This window comes from Quercus lobata, chromosome 2, assembly GCF_001633185.2.
Source record: "Quercus lobata isolate SW786 chromosome 2, ValleyOak3.0 Primary Assembly, whole genome shotgun sequence".
In the NCBI taxonomy this organism is placed as follows: Eukaryota; Viridiplantae; Streptophyta; class Magnoliopsida; order Fagales; family Fagaceae; genus Quercus; species Quercus lobata.
Genome location: NC_044905.1, coordinates 36,213,268 through 36,232,514, shown reverse-complemented (window position 1 = coordinate 36,232,514; position 19,247 = coordinate 36,213,268). Strand labels below are relative to the sequence as shown.

The window sequence follows — 19,247 nt, the reverse complement described above, 5'->3', positions numbered from 1 at the left end:
AACCCTGTATTTAGGTGAGAATCATGTAAGGGTAGTGTGTGAGAGAGTGTGAAGAAATGCTCAAGACTGTGTAGTGAAGCAGGGACTCGTGGCTGGATCTCGTGGGAGGCTTGCGGCTTGCAAGTCGCCAAAAGTTGCACACGCGCAGAGCATGCAGGGGAGCTGAACAGTCATGCCAACTGGAGCACTATAGGACAAAAATCCAAACTGGCCATTCAGTTAGCTCGCGGCTTGAACTCGCAACTTAGTCAAGTCGCGAGATCAAGTCGCCAGCCAACCCTATTTTGGAAAAACTGACTCTTTGCATTCCATTCTCACACCAGTATAAATACCCCTCATTCCCACAAAATATGTGTGGAATTTTAGAAAGAAAAACCCTAAGAGAGATTTCTTCAAAACACCCACCCAATTAGAGAGAGCTACTCATTCTTAAAGAGAAATCTTTGTAGTCTCTTCTCATTCCCTCTCTCATTGTCATACCTATTGAGAGGAGATTTCTATCCAAACACTACCAACACCCATTTAGAGTGTCGAGTGATTTTGGAGCTTTGGGAAGCATTGGAAGATGCCAAGGATGGCGCATGCTATGGATTATAGTGGAATCTGGTAAGCTAGAAAAGAAAAAGGTTCAGCGCAACCTCGTTGGAGCAAGAAGCTTGGAGGGCTTAGGTACATCGGGTAGATTAGGCTTGGAGGGTCTATTGCTGTTCATGTATCCCAACTACATTTTCTAGTGGATTATTGACCGCTTGGAGGGCGGTGAAGAGGTTTTACGCCGAGGGCTTCAGTTTCCTCTTCGATAACATATCAGGTGTTATCCTTGTGTTTGCATCTTCCTTCTCTTTATCTTTGCCTTTTATTTTCTGCTGTGGATGTGATTTATAATTGGCTTAGATTGATGTCCAATTCTGTTTATAGTTTATGTTCATTTTTCGCACACTAGTTGTTTGTCATAAAGCTTGAATTGGTTAATTTGTTTTTGGAGGTCTAAACGTTCAAGGGTGTTTTCTACACTATTTGAACTTTCACTTTTCTCACCATATCCATTTCTGTGAGAGGGTTGTTTGGTGCTTTGGGAAGCAGTTAGGAAGGAACCAATTTCACATTGGTTGATGCTATGGTCAAGTAGCGGAATCTGGGAAGCTAGAAAAGAAATAGGTTCAGCGCAACCTCGTTAGAGTAAGAAGCTTAGAGGGCTTAGGTACACTGGGTAGATTAGGCTTGGAGGGTCTATTACTGTTCATGTTTCCCAACTACATTTTCTAGTGGATTACTTACTGCTTGGCGGGCGGTAGAGAGTTTTTATGCCGAGGGCTTCGGTTTCCTCTTCGATAACACATCGAGTGTTGTCCTTGTGTTTGCATCTATCTTCCCTTTATCTTTACCATTTAATTACTATTGTGATTGTCATTTTTTATGGTTTAGATTGTTTATCGATTTGATTATTGGCTTATGTTCATGTTCCACACATTTATTGTTTGACATTAAGCTTGAATTGATAATTTTGTTATTGGGGGTCTAAACGTTCATAGTGTTTTATACACTATTTGAACTTTCAGAGTCCCACACACTCTTATCAATAGCACACAAGAACGCACACATACGTACTTTCCAAAATGCATAATTGTTCCCATCGAAGAAGGGAGGTGTGTTAAAGGATTGAAATCGGTCCATCTCAAAATGGGGTCTAGGATCACACAAAGATAATTAAATCTAAATATGTATACCCGCTCTGATACCATATGAAAGCTCAATAGTAAAACTACTATTGCTTGTTTAGACCCCCAATTTTAAACTAGTGGCTAAATTACTTTTACTCTACTTAACTAAGTACGGAATAAGAGTAAATGAAATGCAATAAACCGGAACTACTCTCTAGTGCATAAACATAAACATAAACAATAAACAATAAATGTAAAGCACAAAGAGTAAGGGCAGAGAGATGCAAACACAAAATAATACCGAGACATGTTATCAAAGAGGAAACCGAAGTACTTGGCAAAAAACCTCTCCATGGCCCTCCAAGCCGAAATTATCCACTAGTGAATAAAGTTGGAGTACAAGGATATCAAAAAGACCCTCCAAGCCTAATCTATCCAATGTTCTTGAACCCTCCGAGTTTCGACTCCTAACAGACTTCACTGAGTCATGTCTTCACTAGTTATCTGAATCCCGCAATTAGCTTCAAATTGCATCCGCCAATCAATGGCTTCTTCCAATGCTCCCACACGCACCAAAACTTCTCTCACCACTCAGATTCAGTGAGGTAAGTGTTTGGACTAAGAATCTCTCAAGTATTTGTAATTAGAGAGGTAGGAGTAGAGGAAAACTAAGAGAAATTATGTAGATGATTGTGGGTTTACAATCTCTAACTCTCAAGTGTATTTCTAGGGTTTTCTCTCTGAAAGTCTCCTTATAATTTCATGGGTACATCTAGGCAGAGAGTTTTGTGGGTCACTTGCGAGTTGATCCAGTTGCGAAATGACTTGCGAAATTCCTCCTGGCAGTTAATTGTTCAGCTTCCAGCATGTGCTTCTCATGTCACCTTTCACGAGTTGTCCACTCATGAGTTAGTTGGGAGCAAGTTGCGAACTTCACTATTTTTCACAAATCCTCACCAAATTCTCACACTCAACCCTTACATTAAATCCCACAAACATATAGGGAAAATATTGATAGAATACAATCAAATTTAACACAAAATTAAAGCCAACAAAACATATTTGAAAATCACAACTTTACAGTTAATTTAGTACATAAATTTTGGTACTGTAGCAAATCGACCGCCTTAAATTTGTCGTCGAATTCAAAAAAAATGTGGGGTTTTACAAAAGTTATTTAATTTTTTATATAGTTAGTTTGTATGTTGACTTGCTTGAAGGTTTTAGAGCATTGTTGGCCATTATAGGCCTAACTATGTAGACTATGATGGGTAATAAGCTCCACTCGAGGAAAAAATGGAGACTTGAGCTTAATGTTAAAAGACAAGGAAATAAGCTTCTCCCCATTGGAGCATTAGCATCAAGAATTCTAAACATTTGTTATTTTACACTCTAAAAAGTTATTTTATTTATTTTAGCATACCATTTTACAACTCACACAACATCCTAATTCTTATACTTCATATAAAAACCAACATTATTTATTTATTTATTTTACCTCTCTCTCTCTCTCTTCCTCTCTTACTTTTTTTTCTCTCTTCTTCTCCATCTCTATCGCTCTCTATTCTCATCATGAAGCATCCCAACAACCATAGCACAACTACAAACACATAGCCACATTCCCAAACCCAAAAACGAAAAAAACAAAAACAAAAAAAAAAACAAAAACAAAAGAAATATTTTCCATAAACCCATCAATCCACCACCATCAAACACACACCACAACCACCACCACCAATCAACCACCATCACCAAATTGCAAATACCCACAACCATCAAACATCCACCACCTCCAATACCCACCATCAAACACCCACCACCAAACACCCAAAATACAGCAAATACCAAATAAAGAGAGGTGAGGACCTGAGCGATAGAGAAGAGAGAGGCAAGGTCTGACAAAAAACCCAAGACCACCACCACAATTGTCAACCACCATATTTGCAACTTTCAAGTTGTCGCCTTTCTCCTCATAGAAGTCACTGGCTACCAGAGAGAGAGAGCGATAGAGAGAAATTGAAAGAAAGGGAAGAGATTTGTGTGTTAGCTTGGTTAAGAGAGAGAGAGAGAGAGAGAGAGAGAAGAAAAGTTAGAAATAGGAAGAGAGAGACAATAAATCCATTATTTTATTTTACATACACCGCTATAGTAAGTTCTATTTTTAAGAAGTTATTGTAGTCGAGCTGTAAATTTTTTTACAAATAGCAACCCAGGTAATGTATTTTTTTGTGATCTGATGGTATAAAATAGCAAATTGAGACTTTTAGAATTCCTAATGCTAATACTTAGTGTAAGAAAACAATGGTTGCAGTGAGAGAAGGAGGCACAACAAAACTTGAATGGGGACCCTTGATGGTTATCCTAGGAAGTATCTCTAAGTTTAAATCCAGCATCCATAAGGTAATCTCTCTTTCTTTTTTATGTGTGAATATAACTATATATATATATATATATGTATGTATATTGATAACAACTCTAAGTATGGATACCTAAGCAATATTTTTATTAGCAATAAAAGGGTACAATATTTTCACAACAATTTCTAAGTGACCGCTGTTAATACTTAATAGTAGACAAGGAAGTGTTATAAGTAGTTGACCCAAATGAATTTTATTATAAAATTGTTGTGATAATGTTGTACATGTAGGACAAAATGGGCTTTTGCCCTTTTCGGGAAAATTAATTAGCTTTATACCCCCTTTCCCAAACTAAGTAAGGAAATGCCCCTCTTTTAAAACTCGATTTATGATAAATCGAGTTAGGCCCTATAGTGGCGTTTTAAGGAGCCTATAGTGACGTTTTTTAAGACCTATAGTGACGTTTTTTAACTCGACCTCAATAAAATCGAGTTATAGGTAAAAAAAATTGTCTATAACTCGATTTCATTGAAGTCAAGCTAAAAAACGTCACTATAGGTCTTAAAAATGTCACTATAGGCTCATTAAAACACCACTATAGGACCTAACTCGATTTATCATAAATCGAGTTTTAAAAGAGAAGCATTTCCCTATTTAGTTTGGGAAAGGAGGTATAAAACTAATTAAGTTGCCCAATAAGGGCAAAAGCCCATTTTGTCCTGTATATGTTGTACTACTCTTTTCTTGGAGACTTTAGAAGTCCTAGAATAGATTGGTGGACTCAAGGCATATAAAGAGAAGTCTTTAAGGGAAAAGTTAATCAATGCGTAGGGCATTGGTTATATATGTGTGTGTGTGTATATATATATATATATATATATATATGAAATGTGTACCCTACTGTGATATATTTCGTCCCATATATTACTCATTATATTTCTCGAGTTGGAATTAATATTCTTGGAGATGGACAGTATTGGCCAAACAAGTGGCGCAACCGATATTTCAGTAACGTAAGCAATGTAGTACATGCCTTGCACTTCATTTTGTGTGTACTACAGTTTACAGGACCCGATATGCTATAAAAATCGTACAAACCCACGAGGCCACAACTACAGCCTCAGTTCAGTGCTTTCATTTCCTCTACATTTTCTAATAAAATTCTTGTGTCATAAAAATCCTTTTAATTTTTTAAAACGCATGACTGAGAAGATATAGAAGTTTATTATACTTACTCCCAAGAGGTGATACATATCAAATGTAACAAAATTAGGTTGTTTAGCTTTTTTATTAAGAAAAGAGATGTCTTGAACACTTCGCCTAGTAATAATGTACATGCATTTTGTTTTTAAATCCTAAAGATAAAGGCTATGAATCAACGTGTTATTTTTCACGCGAATGTACAGTTTTTCTGTCAAAAGCTTCGCAATGTGCTTATTATATTTGGATCAATGCTGTCATGTATGGCCCACTTATTATTACATTAATCTCAACAAGCTCTGGCATTGGAGTGCTCAACATCTCTCTCTCCCTCTCCCAAAACATTGTGCTCAACTCAGGATATTTTTCACAACCACTTTCATTGATAATTCAAGTTGTCTCACATATTTTCTTAGACAATATTGTCACTAAAAGTTCAAATAGCGCATAAAACACCAATGAACGTTTAGACCTCCAAATACAAAATTACCAAATCAAGCTTATAATCAAACAGTATATATGCGGAATATGAAATATAAACTATATCCAAAATGATAACACACTCTAAACCATAATTAATTATAAACACAACAGCAATTAAAAGGTAAAGAGAAAGGAAAGAGAGATGCAAACATAAAGATAATACGGCGATGTGTTATCGAAGAAGAAACCCAAGTACTCAGCGAAAAACTTCTCCGCCGCCCTCCAAGTAGTCAATAATCCACTAGAGAATAAAGTTGGGATACATGAATAGCAGAAGACCCTCAAAGCCTAATCTACCTAGTGCACCTAAGCCCTCCAAGCTTCTTACTCTAACAGGGTTACACCAAACCTTGTCTTCTCTAGCTTACCGGATCCCGCAATAGCCCATTGTATCAACCAAATGAATTGACCCTTTCTGAACTGCTTCCCAAGCACCAAAACACCTTCTCACTGATATGGGTATGGTGAGATAAAGATTTGGCAAAATGTACCTCTCAAGGATATGTCAATGGAAAAGGTGAGAGTAAATGAATTTGGAAAATCAAATGATGAAGATTGTGCATGAGTCAATCTTGTTTTTCTTTAGGGTTTCTCTCTTAAAATTCTCTCTGAAAGTTCTCTACATTTTGTGGGTATAAGGATATTTATAGTGGTGTGTATGAGGAATGTGAAAAGTCATGTTTCAACCAAACAAGGCATTCTGGCGACTCAACCTCACGAATGGAATAAGTCACGAGTCTGAGTTACGAGCTAACTGCCTGGCTAGACTGGAAGTTTTTTCCTGTAGTGCTCCAGCTGTCGTGACCTTTTAGCTCCCCTGCATGCTTCACACGTGTGCCATTCTAACGACTTGCCAGTCGCGAGCCAGTCACGAGACTCCTTTGAATTATGCACATCTTAAGTTTTCTTCACACTCTCTCACACACTACCCTTACATAAATCTCACCTAAATACAGGGTATCTAATTGTTAAATTACAAGCAAATTTAGCATAGAACAAAGCCAACACATGATTGAATAAATTCAACCTTACAATCTCCCCCTTAGGCTATTCCGTAACAAAACCCTAAAACAGACTCTAGACTTAACATGTGAGTTAGGAACAATTGCCCAAACTCACTCACACCTAACTCTAGAAACTGTGAAGCTCTTAAACCATAAGAACATGTTTTTCCTAAAAACAACAACACAAGACGATCATTGTAAGCAGAAATCTTGAAATGCATATGGAGCAAGCATAATGCGATCAAATAGTAAAGAATATAGGAATAAAGCATAGCTTGACCAAACAAGAACAATCACTATAAATAGTGATCACAATGATCATTCACACAAGGAATGAACATCCGGACATGCAAGCTAATAAGCTCAATGCAAAGTATCATTTGCATGTCCAACACTCAATCGATACAAAAACACAAAGTCATTGCATCAAGGATATAGAATCCAACAAGAGCACAAGTGTGATGTACTAAAGAAAATGCATAACATTAACCAAAAGTACTAAGCTACAAAGCATGGGTACAAAATAAAGCATAGTTTAAAAATACAACATAGACCCTGATATATGATAATATGAAGCACAAAATATTAAGCTCTTCAACTTCAATACTCCCCCTTTGATCAAGCTCTTTCTCCCCCTATCATTACACTCCCCCTTTCATGAACCATCTCCCCCTTTTTGTCATGGAATAGCTAGTCCTCATTTTTTTCTAGCTTTCTCTGAATTTGGTCCAATTGAGTTTGGAGAGATGTAAACTTCGTATCACATCGGATGTGGTGAGAGTGCAGGAGAGATGCAAGTTCGAACATCTTGGTGCTTATGTCATGGACGGCTGCCATAATGGTGTCTCACTTCACATCATAGGATTGTGAGCTAGAACGTGAACCACCATGAGGAGCTGGACTCTCTGTCTTGATTCCCTTTCGACTGTGACCAATGCTAGCATTGAGTGTATGAATTTTGATTGGACTTGGCTTAGGGTAGGGATACTTATCTTTCAATAGATGAATACCTTTTAGTTTCAAAATCTTTGAAATAAGGTAGCAGAAAGGAATGCAGTTCCTTGAGGCAATTCTCTCAGCAGTCTTGCTTAAAATATGGAAGATATGAGCTCAAATATCGATCTCTTCATCAGTAATCAGATCATGAAGGAACAAAGCTCTACCAAGATTCATGTATCCAGTGCTTGATAGAAATAGAGATTGTGGAACATGATTGTTGTAAGACCCTTAATTCTGGAGATAGTGAAGAAACACTTATTGATTTCCTATTGGGAGAGAATTCCAAGTTATCTCCAAGAGCGTCTCGAAGTAAATCCTCCCCTAGATTCAAGTCATCATACACCGATGGCTTTGGAAACATTGGCCAGTTGATGCACAGAATGTTAGCCAGATAGTAAGGTGTTGCTGTGAAGTTTTGTCCCCTAACCCAACATTTTAGCTCATCCCCTTCAGAAATGGCTTTTGCATAGAATTCATTCACCATTTGTTCATATGGTTCTTCTAAGTTGGATAGGAGGAAGTTCCAATCCCTGTTAGCAAACCATTTCGGAATGTTTGTATCCAAAAGAGAACCCTGCTTAAGCACCCTTTCCACTAATATAAGAGCTTCCTTGAAGTAGTTCTTATAAGCTTGAGATGTTGCATATGATCTGAACTTGCTGACATCGTAGAATCCTATCGTTGATCGAGATTTCTTGGATGTTGGAGTGAAGCTCTCAAGATCAATCATTGGTTGTTTTCCTTTGCTACTACTTCCTTTCACGGCTGATCTCTTGAACAGAGACATTTTCAAGCTGTATCATGTAATGTCAAAGAGCAAGAGAAACCACACATGACAACACACTTTATTAGCACAAAGTTATTCCCAAATTAGAATTTTTGAATAAAACCCTAAAATCATGACATTAAGGTCTTAATCATGTCAAAAAGTGTGTGTGTGTGTGTGTGTGTGTGTGTGTGTGTAACAAATGGCACCATGTGTACCGTAGGGCAAAGTGTAAAAACACATAACTAACAAAACCCAAACATGAAGCTCAACTAAACATTAGTAAGCCATATTCAAACATCATATTTTCAAATCTCGACACAAACACACAATCCAAGAAATCTAGGGCTAAAAACATGAAATACATTGAGAAAAAGACAGAACCCATACCTTTTCTTGAAGATTTGTGAAGAAATGATAAAGAAAATGGAGGTTTAATGTGTGAAAATGGTGATTTTGGTAGAGGGAGGGACGAACAAGACGATAAATAGTCATGAGATGCGAGGGAAAAACGAAAAAATTTTGAAAATTGCCCTGAAAATAACCCTCAATGCACAAAACACGCGTTTTTCGCAACTGGAATGAGTCATGAACAAGTCGCCAAATCATGTCGCCAAAATCCCTTGTGAAAAATTTTTCAAAATTTGTCTAAGTGTTTTTCGCGACTAGAAGGTCCACTCGCGAGTAAGTCGCAAAAGGAGTCGTGAATTATTCTGAGTAAACCTCGTGACTGGAGCTTCCACTTGCGAACCAGTCGCCAAACTGAGTCACAAAAATCCTAAAATCCTAGATTTTTGAAATTTTTCTAAGTCTTTTTCGCGACTGGGGGCTTGACTGGCCAAAGAGTCACGAAAGTTTCTGAGTAAGCTCGCGACTCGGTTGATTCGTGATAGTGAGTCGCCAAAACAGAGTTGCACAGTTTTTAAAATTTTTCAAAATAAAAACACTTTCCAAAAACAATCAAAACACTCAAAAATATTTTTGTGTTTGATCAACATATGATTGAGTATGTGCAACACATTTAATCAAGTACACTCACACAAATGAATAAGGCATTCATTGAAAACAGGCATGTGTGATGTGTGTGGGTATCAAAGATGAGATAGTCCTTAGTCTAATGTGAAGCTTCAATGATCAATTCAACCAAGACATACACAATTAGTACGAGGAAAAGTGATCAATCTCAATTATAGAAGTATGCATATATGATCTCCCATAAAACTTGAATACATAAGTTTGAAGCTTTTCATTTGGTTTCTTACAATTCATATCAATTGATCATTCTTGAACAATACATCTCATTTTGAGATCGATGCCTAAAATTTTTGATATTTCAATTTGATAAACAAGCCTTTGGATTTTTGGGCATCATACATTTTCATATAAGTCGCTTTCCCTTTTTCTTAGTCAAATACTAGTATGTGCAACAGTTTTTGCAGCTCATTATCTCTTTTCATTTTGAGATTTACTTTGGTTGAGCTCTTTAAGTAAAAAATAAAAGAGTGGGAAGATATATAGGCACAAGTCTATGCAAGTCTATGCAAGTCTCAAGATCAACAAAACCATTGACTAATCATTCATGACAAGGTTGAAGATCTATTTACAATAGTCACATAGATGTCAAGATTTTTCCCACAATGATATGAGTGCATAAAGAACAAGCTATGCTCGTAAATACACAAAGTCATTAGTACGAAGGTACAAGGCAAAACATGCGTGTGACAAAACACAATAATGCCGATCAAACTTTTTGGTTTTTCTACTTTTTATGTGTTTTTGGATTTTTGACACAAAAAACAACAAAAGATTGATTAAAAATATCATTCAAAGCAAGAAAAAAAAAATACAAACAAAAATTTATCAAAACATGCTATACATATAGTCAACAAGGTAGTGTGTGCTATACATCAAATCAGATATATAAGTAAAGCACACATCACACATGAGATTCAAGGAATTGTACCAACACCGATGGTCTTACGAAGTGATTCAAACCGTGGATCATCGAGAGGTTTAGTGAAGATATCTACCTTTTGGTTGTCTGTATGTATAAATTCAAGACACACAACTTTATCTTCCACCAAATCCCAGATGAAGTGGTAACGTATCTCTATGTGCTTCGACTTTGAATGCTGAACCGGATTCTTAGATAGATTTATAGCACTGGTGTTACCACATAACACACACATTGTATCTTGGGGAATCTTGTAGTCGTGAAGTAGCTTCTTCATCCAAAGAAGTTATGTGCAGCAACTCCCAGCAACTATGTACTCTGCTTCTGCCGTAAAAAGAGACACGAAATTTTGTTTCTTGCTCATCCAAGAGACAAGATTGTTCCCAAGGTAGAAACAGCCACCTGAGGTACTCTTCCGATCATCCACACTTCCAGTCCAATCTACATCTAAATAGCCTGCAAGGTAAGCATTAGAATCTTTTGAGTACCACAAGCCATAATCCAGAGTGCCTTTGACATATCTTATGATTCGCTTCACCGCTGTCAAATGGGATTCTTTCAAAGCAGCTTGATATAGAGCACAAACTCCCACACTAAAAGCAATATCCGATCTACTTGCTATAAGATAGAGTAAGCTCCCAATAATGCTCCTATACAAAGTTGTACTCACTTCTACCCCAGAAGAATCAAGATTAAGCTTTGTAGATGAACTCATGGGAGTGAAGGCATGCTTTTTTGGAATCTAATCCAAACTTCTTGACAATATTTCTAGCATATTTTTCTTGTGAAATGAATATGCCCTCCTTCTTTTGTTTGACTTAAAGGCCCAAGAAAAATGTAAGCTCCCCCACCATACTCATCTCAAATTCTTTCTTCATCTCCTCAAAGAACTCTATAGCTCAAGCATCGGTGGTAGCTCCAAATACTATGTCAACAACATATACTTAAGCCTTAAGGAGATAGTTCTCATCATTCTTGACAAATAAAGTCCAGTTGGCATATCCTCTTTTGAATCCTCTATCCAAAAGGTAATGTGTAAGCTGATCATACCAAGTTCTAGGAGCTTGTTTCAAGCCATAAAGAGCCTTCTTCAATCTCAACACATGATTTGGGAAGTGAGGATCTTGGAAACCTTTGGGCTGTTCAATGAACACTTCTTCATTTAGATATCCATTGAGAAATGCACATTTCACATCCATTTGATAGAGTTTGAAGTTCATAGTGCATGCAATTGACATAAGAATGTGGATAGACTCAAGCCTTGCTACAAGAGCGAAGGATTCATCAAAATCTACTCCTTTCACTTGAGTGTATCCTTGAGCCACCAACCGAGACTTATTTCGTATAATCTCTCCATCTTCATCGGCCTTGTTCTTGAAGATCCATTTGGTGCCGATGACATGAACATTTTCAGGCCTAGGAACAAGTTCCCATACATCATTTCTTACAAATTGATTCAGCTCTTCATGTAATGACTCAACCCAATTTTCATCTTGAAGAACTTCTTCTACCTTTTTCAGCTCAAATTAGGCAAGGTAGTAATGGTATGTTACATGATTGACTAGAAGTATGTTCTCCTTTCTAAGACGAAGACCTTCATCTAAAGACCCAATGATGTTACTGTCTGGATGGTTTTTAACCACTCTTGATGATGGCTTCTTTAAGGTGGACACTTCATCAATCTGGGAGATAGGACGATGAACTTCCGGAGGAGTGAGAGGACTTGATGTTCTAGACACTGACCTTGTTTCCATTCTTGAGTTCACGGGAATCGATTCCTTTTCCAGTGTAAGTCCTTCTCCTTCAATATCTTGGACTTCGACCTCAGCAGTGGGTCCTTTGAAGCTTGGTCCTTCTCCATCATCATCAATCTCTACTTTTGTTATAACATCATCAATTTCCACATTGATGGACTCCATTACTGTTTTTGTTCTTTTGTTGAAAACTCTATATGCCCGGCTAGTAATAGAATATCCAAGGAAGATGCCTTCATCGTTTTTTGCATCAAATTTTCCAAGGTACTCCTGATCATTTAGAATGTAACACTTGCTTTCGAATACTCGGAAGTACTTCACTTTTGGTTTCTTTCCATTCCAAATTTCATATGTGGTCTTCTTTGTTTCCACTCAGAAGAATATTCCACTACCAATGTGACATGAATTGTTCACGGCTTCTCCCCAAAACTTTTGAGTAATTTGCTTGTTGAGTAGCATAACTCTTGCCATTTCTTGAATCACTCGATTTTTTCTCTCAACCGCCCCATTTTGTTGAAGAGTTTTGGGGGTTGAAAATTCCTTTTTGATCCCATTCTTCTCACAAAATGACTCAAATCTTGCATTCTCAAATTCCTTGCCATGATCACTCCTTATCTTGACAATAGGGGGCCCTTTCTCATTTTGAAGTCTCTTGCACAGAATTTCCAATTTCTCACATGCTTCTAATTTTTCTTTAAGAAATTTCACCCAAGTGTATCTTGAAAAATCATCAACAATGACCATGATGTACCTTTTTCCTCCTAAGCTTTCAGTTCTTATGGGCCCTATTACATCAACATGAAGAAGCTCTAAACAACGTGAAGTAGTGATCACATTCACCTTGTGATGACTTGCCTTTGTTTGCTTCCCCATTTGGCATGCACCACAAATGGTCTTCTCCACCTTTCCGAATTTTGGAAGTACCTCAACAACTTCAAGTTTGGATAGTTTAGCCACTTGTTTAAAATTTGCATGCCCAAGTCTTTGATGCCAAAGTTCCAACTTGTCAACACGAGCACTTCTGCAGGAAATCTTTGACATAGGAACTACTCCATAGCAATTATCAGTAGTCCTATTTCCCTCCAAGACTTGAATCCCTTCTTCATCAATGAATACACACCCCTTCTTTGAGAATTAGACAAGGAAGTCCTCATAACATATTTGAGTGATGCTTAAGAGATTCGCCTTAAGCCCTTTGATGTATAAGACATCCTTCAATAGAGGTAATCCCAGTATCTCAACAGTCCCTTTGCCAAGTACTTGAGCATGACTTCCATCACCAAGTGTCACATAGTCACCGACCTTCTCTTTGAGTGACTTAAATAGTGATTTATCTCTTGTCATATGGCGAGAGCAACCACTATCAAGATACCATAAACACGAATTAAATACCTTCAAAGAAGTGTGCACAAACAAGCAAGCATGGGACAAGCACTCTTGACCTTCAAATAGAAAATTGTCTTCATTTTCCACACTCTTGTTAGATTGAATTTTCTTTTTAAGATTATCAACCTTATCACACAATATTCTATTCCTTCTTTTATACTTCTTAATTAAAGAATTTGACTCACATAGACTATTGTGTAGGATATGATTCTCATTTTCAAAATATTTCAGCATGTGAACAAACATTCTACCATGTTTCTTTGTTTTTAATAACTCTAGGAGTTCATTGTTAGGACAATCTTCAAACATACTCATAGAGTCATTATCACAAACATTTAAACAACAATTCAACATAGCCTTTTCCATATCTTCATCCATAGCTAAGGGGTCTAGGATCACACTTAGGTAATTAAATCACAGCAAGTGCACCTGCTCTGATACCAATTGAAAGTTCAAATAGTGTATAAAACACCAATGAACGTTTAGACCCCCAAATACAAAATTACCAACATAAGCTTATAATCAAACAATATATGTGCGGAATATGAACTATAAGCTATATCCAAAATGGTAACACACTCTAAACCATAACTAATTACAAACATAGCAGCAATTAAAAGGTAAAGAGAAAGGAAAGAGAGATACAAATACAAAGATAACACAGTTATGTGTTATCGAAGAGGAAACCGAAGTACTCAACGAAAAACCTCTCCGCTGCCCTCCAAGCGGTCAATAATCCACTAGAAAATAAAGTTGGGATACATGAATAGCAGAAGATCCTCCAAGCCTAATCTATCCAATGCACCTAAACCCTCCAAGCTTCTTGCTCTAACAAGGTTACGCTGAACCTTGTCTTCTCTACCTTACCGGATCCCGCAATAGCCCATTGCATCAACCAAATGAATTGGTCCCTTCTTAACTACTTCCTAAGCACCAAAACACCTTCTCACTGATATGGTATGGTGAGATAAGGATTTGGCAAAATGTACCTCTCAAGGATATGTCAATGGAAAGGGTGAGAGTAGAGGAATTTGAAAAATCAAATGATGAAAATTATGGATAAGTCAATCTTGTTTTTCTTTAGAGTTTCTCTCTCAAAATTCTCTCTGTAAGCTCTATATTTCGTGAGTATAAGGGTATTTATAGTGGTGTGTATGAGGAATGCGAAAAGTCATGTTTCAACCAAATAGGGCATTTTGGCGACTCAACCTCCCGATTGGAACGAGTCATGAGTCTAAGTCGCGAGCGAACTTCCTGGTCAGACTGGAAGTTTTGTCCTGTAGTGCCCCAACTGTCATGACCCTTCAGCTCCCCTGCATGCTTCACATGTGTGCCATTTTGGCGACTTGCCAGTCGCGAGTCAATCGCGAGATCTAGTTGCGAGACTCCTTTGAATTGTGCACATCTTGAGTTTTCCTCACACTCTCTCACACACTACCCTTACATAAATCTCACCTAAATGTAGGGTATTTAATTGCTAAATTACAAGCAAATTTGGCACAGAATAAAGCCAACACATAATTGAATAAATTCAACCTTACAGTCGCAATGCCTAGTTTATTATGGTTTATTATGTTTAATAGTCCAAGAAGTACAATACACTGTAAAGTCTAATTAAGGCTAACCCTAATTTCATAGTCTTCGTATATATCCTATATTTCATGTAACACATAGTTAGAAATGCAATTGCTAGAGCTTTACTATGTAACACATAGTTAGAAATGCAATTGCTAGAGCTTTACTCTATAGGCATAAATGGTTAGACCGTGAAATTTGCTTAATTATGATCTCTTTATTTTACAATATTCAACAGTTTCTAGGCTAGCAAATGACTTTAAAAATGAAAGCTTAAATTAGTATGAAACACTAATACTTGTTTAGACCCCAATTTTAAAATTACGGCTAGATTGTTTTTACTCTAACTAAACAAAATGGGAAACCAAAGTAAATATGCACAATAAACCGGTAACACTACTCTAAGCCATATCCCACCTCAATGAACAATAAATAACAAGCTTAAAGAATAGGGAAGAGAGATGAAAATACGAGATAACACCAAGACGTGTTATCGAAGAGAAAACCAAAGAACTCAGCGAAAAATCTCTCCATGACCCTTTAAGTCGAAATTGATCCACTTGTGAATAAGTTGGAGTACACGAATAACAAAAAACCCTTCAAGCTCCTGTTACCAACAAACTTTTCGGAGTCTTATCTTCACTAGCTTTTCGGATCCCACAATACCACCCAATTGCATCTGCCAAGCCTCACCAGCTTTTTTTGGCAAATCCCAAATGTTTCCCAAATGTTTCCCAAATTCTAAAACACTCTCTACACTCTGAAAATGTGTGGATTGTGTTTAGGTACAAATCTTCTCTCAAGGTACAACAATAGGAGAGCGAAGGAGAAGAGACTACAATGATTTCTCACTAAAGGATAAGTAGCTCTCTCTCTAAAAGATAGGTGTGTTGTGTTGTAGAAACTTATCGAGGGTTTTCTTTCTGAATAGCCTCTTTTACTTTTGTGGCTAATGAGAGTATATATAGTATGGGTGAAGGGTAAGAAAGTCACACTTAAAATCCTTCAGGCAAAGAGTTTCGCGGGTACCTTACAAGATGGCCTATCTTGCGAAGTACTCACGAAATATAGCCTGACACTTGACTCTTCAACTTCCAATATGTGCTTCTCATGTGGCCTTTTCACAGGAGCCTTTACACGCTAACTTCTTGCAAGCTAGTCGTGAAATTGCACTGATCTTCAATGCATGCTTGATTCTTCACTAACTTAATACTAAACTCATTACAATAAAAACCCACAAAATACAAGGAAATAAATTAATGCAATTACAACACTTTTTGTCATGAAATAAAACCAATATAAAACATAGTTGTAAATCACAACTTTACAAAAAAAAACATAGTTCACTCTAAGGTTTAGCTAAAGTGATGCGGTCAGACGAGGCAGCTAACAGCACATTTTAATTTTTTTACTCATGTAAGTAAAATACTACCCAAGATTCCTACTTTCTGATGCCCCTTTCGATAAAGACAAACATTATAGCCTAACGAGAAAGAAAAGAAAAAAACAATGCCACATGGAGACATTAAATTAGTCAATGTTAGCTAGCTTGTATCAGCTCTTATTAATGTGAAAATTGTGTTGTTTTAACTTTTAAGTGTTCTTTCAACCAAAAAAAAAAAAACTTTTAAGTGCTCAATTTCGTTGTCCAGATTCATAGAGAATTTAAAGGGTTAGGCAACACATATAATTTAGTCTAAACGTTTAAGCTTCCACAAAATGACATGATTTATATGTTTAAAGAATAAACATGTGTAACATTGAATATGTATGTCTTCTTTCATGGGTTTTAGTTGGCTCCATTTTTTTTTTTTTTTTTTTTGTCAAATAAGAGATTTGAGATTAAATTCTCACCTATATCAAAAACCAATTGACATCTTGACCTAATAATAAAAGTAATCATTGTATAGTGGATGTCATAGGTTAAAATTCTATTGTATCTATCAAAGAAAATTTTTACTGAATTACTTACCAACAATTAGCTGCACCCTACAAAGACATCATCAAGCTAGCAGATTCGTAATTTTTTTTTTTTTTTTCTCTCCTCTACTATTAAATTTTATAATATTCAACCAAATCTATTTTAGGACTACAAAATTGTTTTTTTTTTTTTTTTCCCCTAATGATTAACTTTAAAAAATTGATGGAAATGCATTTATCTTGCTGCTTCATAACAAAGGGAATAGGACCTATCTATTTTACTTAAAATGGAGATGATTTATTTCACAATTAAACTTTATATATATAGAATGCTTCATCATTTAAAATTTTAAATAATGACACTTAATATACTTTTAAATTTGTAATATATAATCTAAAATTATAAAATGTATGCATTTCAAATAGAGTAAATTCAAATAGCTACAATCACTCAAATGGCAGCCACCGTCACTTCAATCATTCTACAAGTGAGAAAAAAAATCCGCACCTTGCCCTTGCAGAGTTAAAGCCAAGGAAAACTATAGTTGGGGTCCAAATGTAACTATCATTATTATATAACTTTATTAACGTGAATTCCTGCTTTCCTTTGTCAACATCAGGTCAGCCTTGTTTAGCTTCAAACAAGAAAAAGAGATCTCACCACTTCTTATGCCAGAAATATTGTATAAATGATTTAACTAATAATGTGATTTAACATGTGTAAGATTGTATGAACCATCACTTAGTATAGGTTGGAAGAATATCTTTCAATTTAGTTTGGAGAAAAACTTTATAAATTTTAAATAGTAAAATGTGATTAGATTTTAACTTTTTATATATATATATATATATATATATATGGTCTTAAAGTTTAAAAAATTTCATTGTGGAGTTTGTCATCTAATGATGATTTGATAAGAACACCGGAAAAAAGTATTAAATAATTCGATTGCTTCAAGACATCAATTAAGAGACCATTTTTGGACAATTATATATCAATCAACTCAACTTCTGCCTATGCATACTTTTAACGCAATGATTTACTGAAAAAAAAAAATGCACAATGTGGGTAATGTTATTTATTATTATTATTTTTTGTAAAATGGATAGAAATATATCTCGAAGTGCTCCCCTACCCAACCCCCACCACACCACCCCCACCCCCCCTTTCCGGGTCAACACTGAAGCTTGAAGACATGGGGAGGGAACCGCTTGAACTAAAGCCATCGGTGACGGTGGACTTAAACATCAATGTAACTTAGAAGTCAAGTTTGTCATAATTCTAGAATCTCCGCAATATTAAATTATCCTTTTTTTGAAGATAGGTATTAAGGGTTTTTTTTTTTTAATTTATTTAAAGAGAGGAAGATAAGTATTAAGCTATCCATGTCATCATATCCCATGGATATCTTGTCATAGTTGTTTACATTAGTCGTTGAAAGGCTTGATGAAGGGAAGATAGACATGACAGTGTAATTTATAATTTTAACAAATTCTCTAATGGTACATAATTCAAAAATATTGGTAAAACAATAGGATCCGACTTTGATGTTTTAACTTTTAAGAATATATCATTCACATGGTCAAGCATGACTAATCCCATAAACATGTCAAGATATGAACAGTCTAAATGCCTCTTAACAGCTCTAACCAAGTTGATTATTCTTGTCAAATGCCTTGTAGCTAAATTGGCACCTTTCTATGCACAAAGTGCTTGGGGGTTTAAGAGGGAAAGAGTTCGAGTTGCGGGATTAACAATATGTTATAATTATTTCTCAAAAAAAAAAAAAAAAAGTTGATTATTCTTATTTATAATAAGTGGCGCCATTACAATATTAATTTTTATTTTTTTGCTAATGCCATTACAATATTAATGTTTTTTTTTTTTTTTTTTTGAGAGATGTTACAATATTAATGTTCAAATGTTTGTTCATATATAATATTATGTTAACAAGGTTCAAATGTATAATATTTGTTAACAAAGTTCCTTTCAAAATTTTCAGATTTTGAAATCAATAGTGTATAGAGGTTCCTAATTCATGACTTTAATTTTGAAATAAATAACTTTGACCGTGCGAAGCATGCATTTCAGTAATATAATGTTGCAGCAAACTGTTTTGCCCCTAACTCCTAGACAGACACTAGAAAAGACGCACCCGTGGTTATCAACCGAAACAGATTAGGCAGT

At 36.0% G+C, this 19,247-nt stretch overlaps 1 protein-coding gene across 1 annotated transcript; it reads right to left on the bottom strand.

Annotated features, from left to right (window-relative positions):
* Positions 1-10,710: 10,710 nt before the first annotated feature.
* Positions 10,711-11,139, bottom strand: LOC115963758 (secreted RxLR effector protein 161-like). Its single transcript, XM_031082904.1, has one exon. It carries the CDS (start codon positions 11,137-11,139, stop codon positions 10,711-10,713), a length of 429 nt encoding a protein of 142 aa, XP_030938764.1.
* Positions 11,140-19,247: the final 8,108 nt, after the last annotated feature.

Bases quoted from the DNA above. Each gene is read 5' to 3' on its own strand.
- LOC115963758 (XM_031082904.1), bottom strand. From the start codon at position 11,139: ATGAGTTCATCTACAAAGCTTAATCTTGATTCTTCTGGGGTAGAAGTG.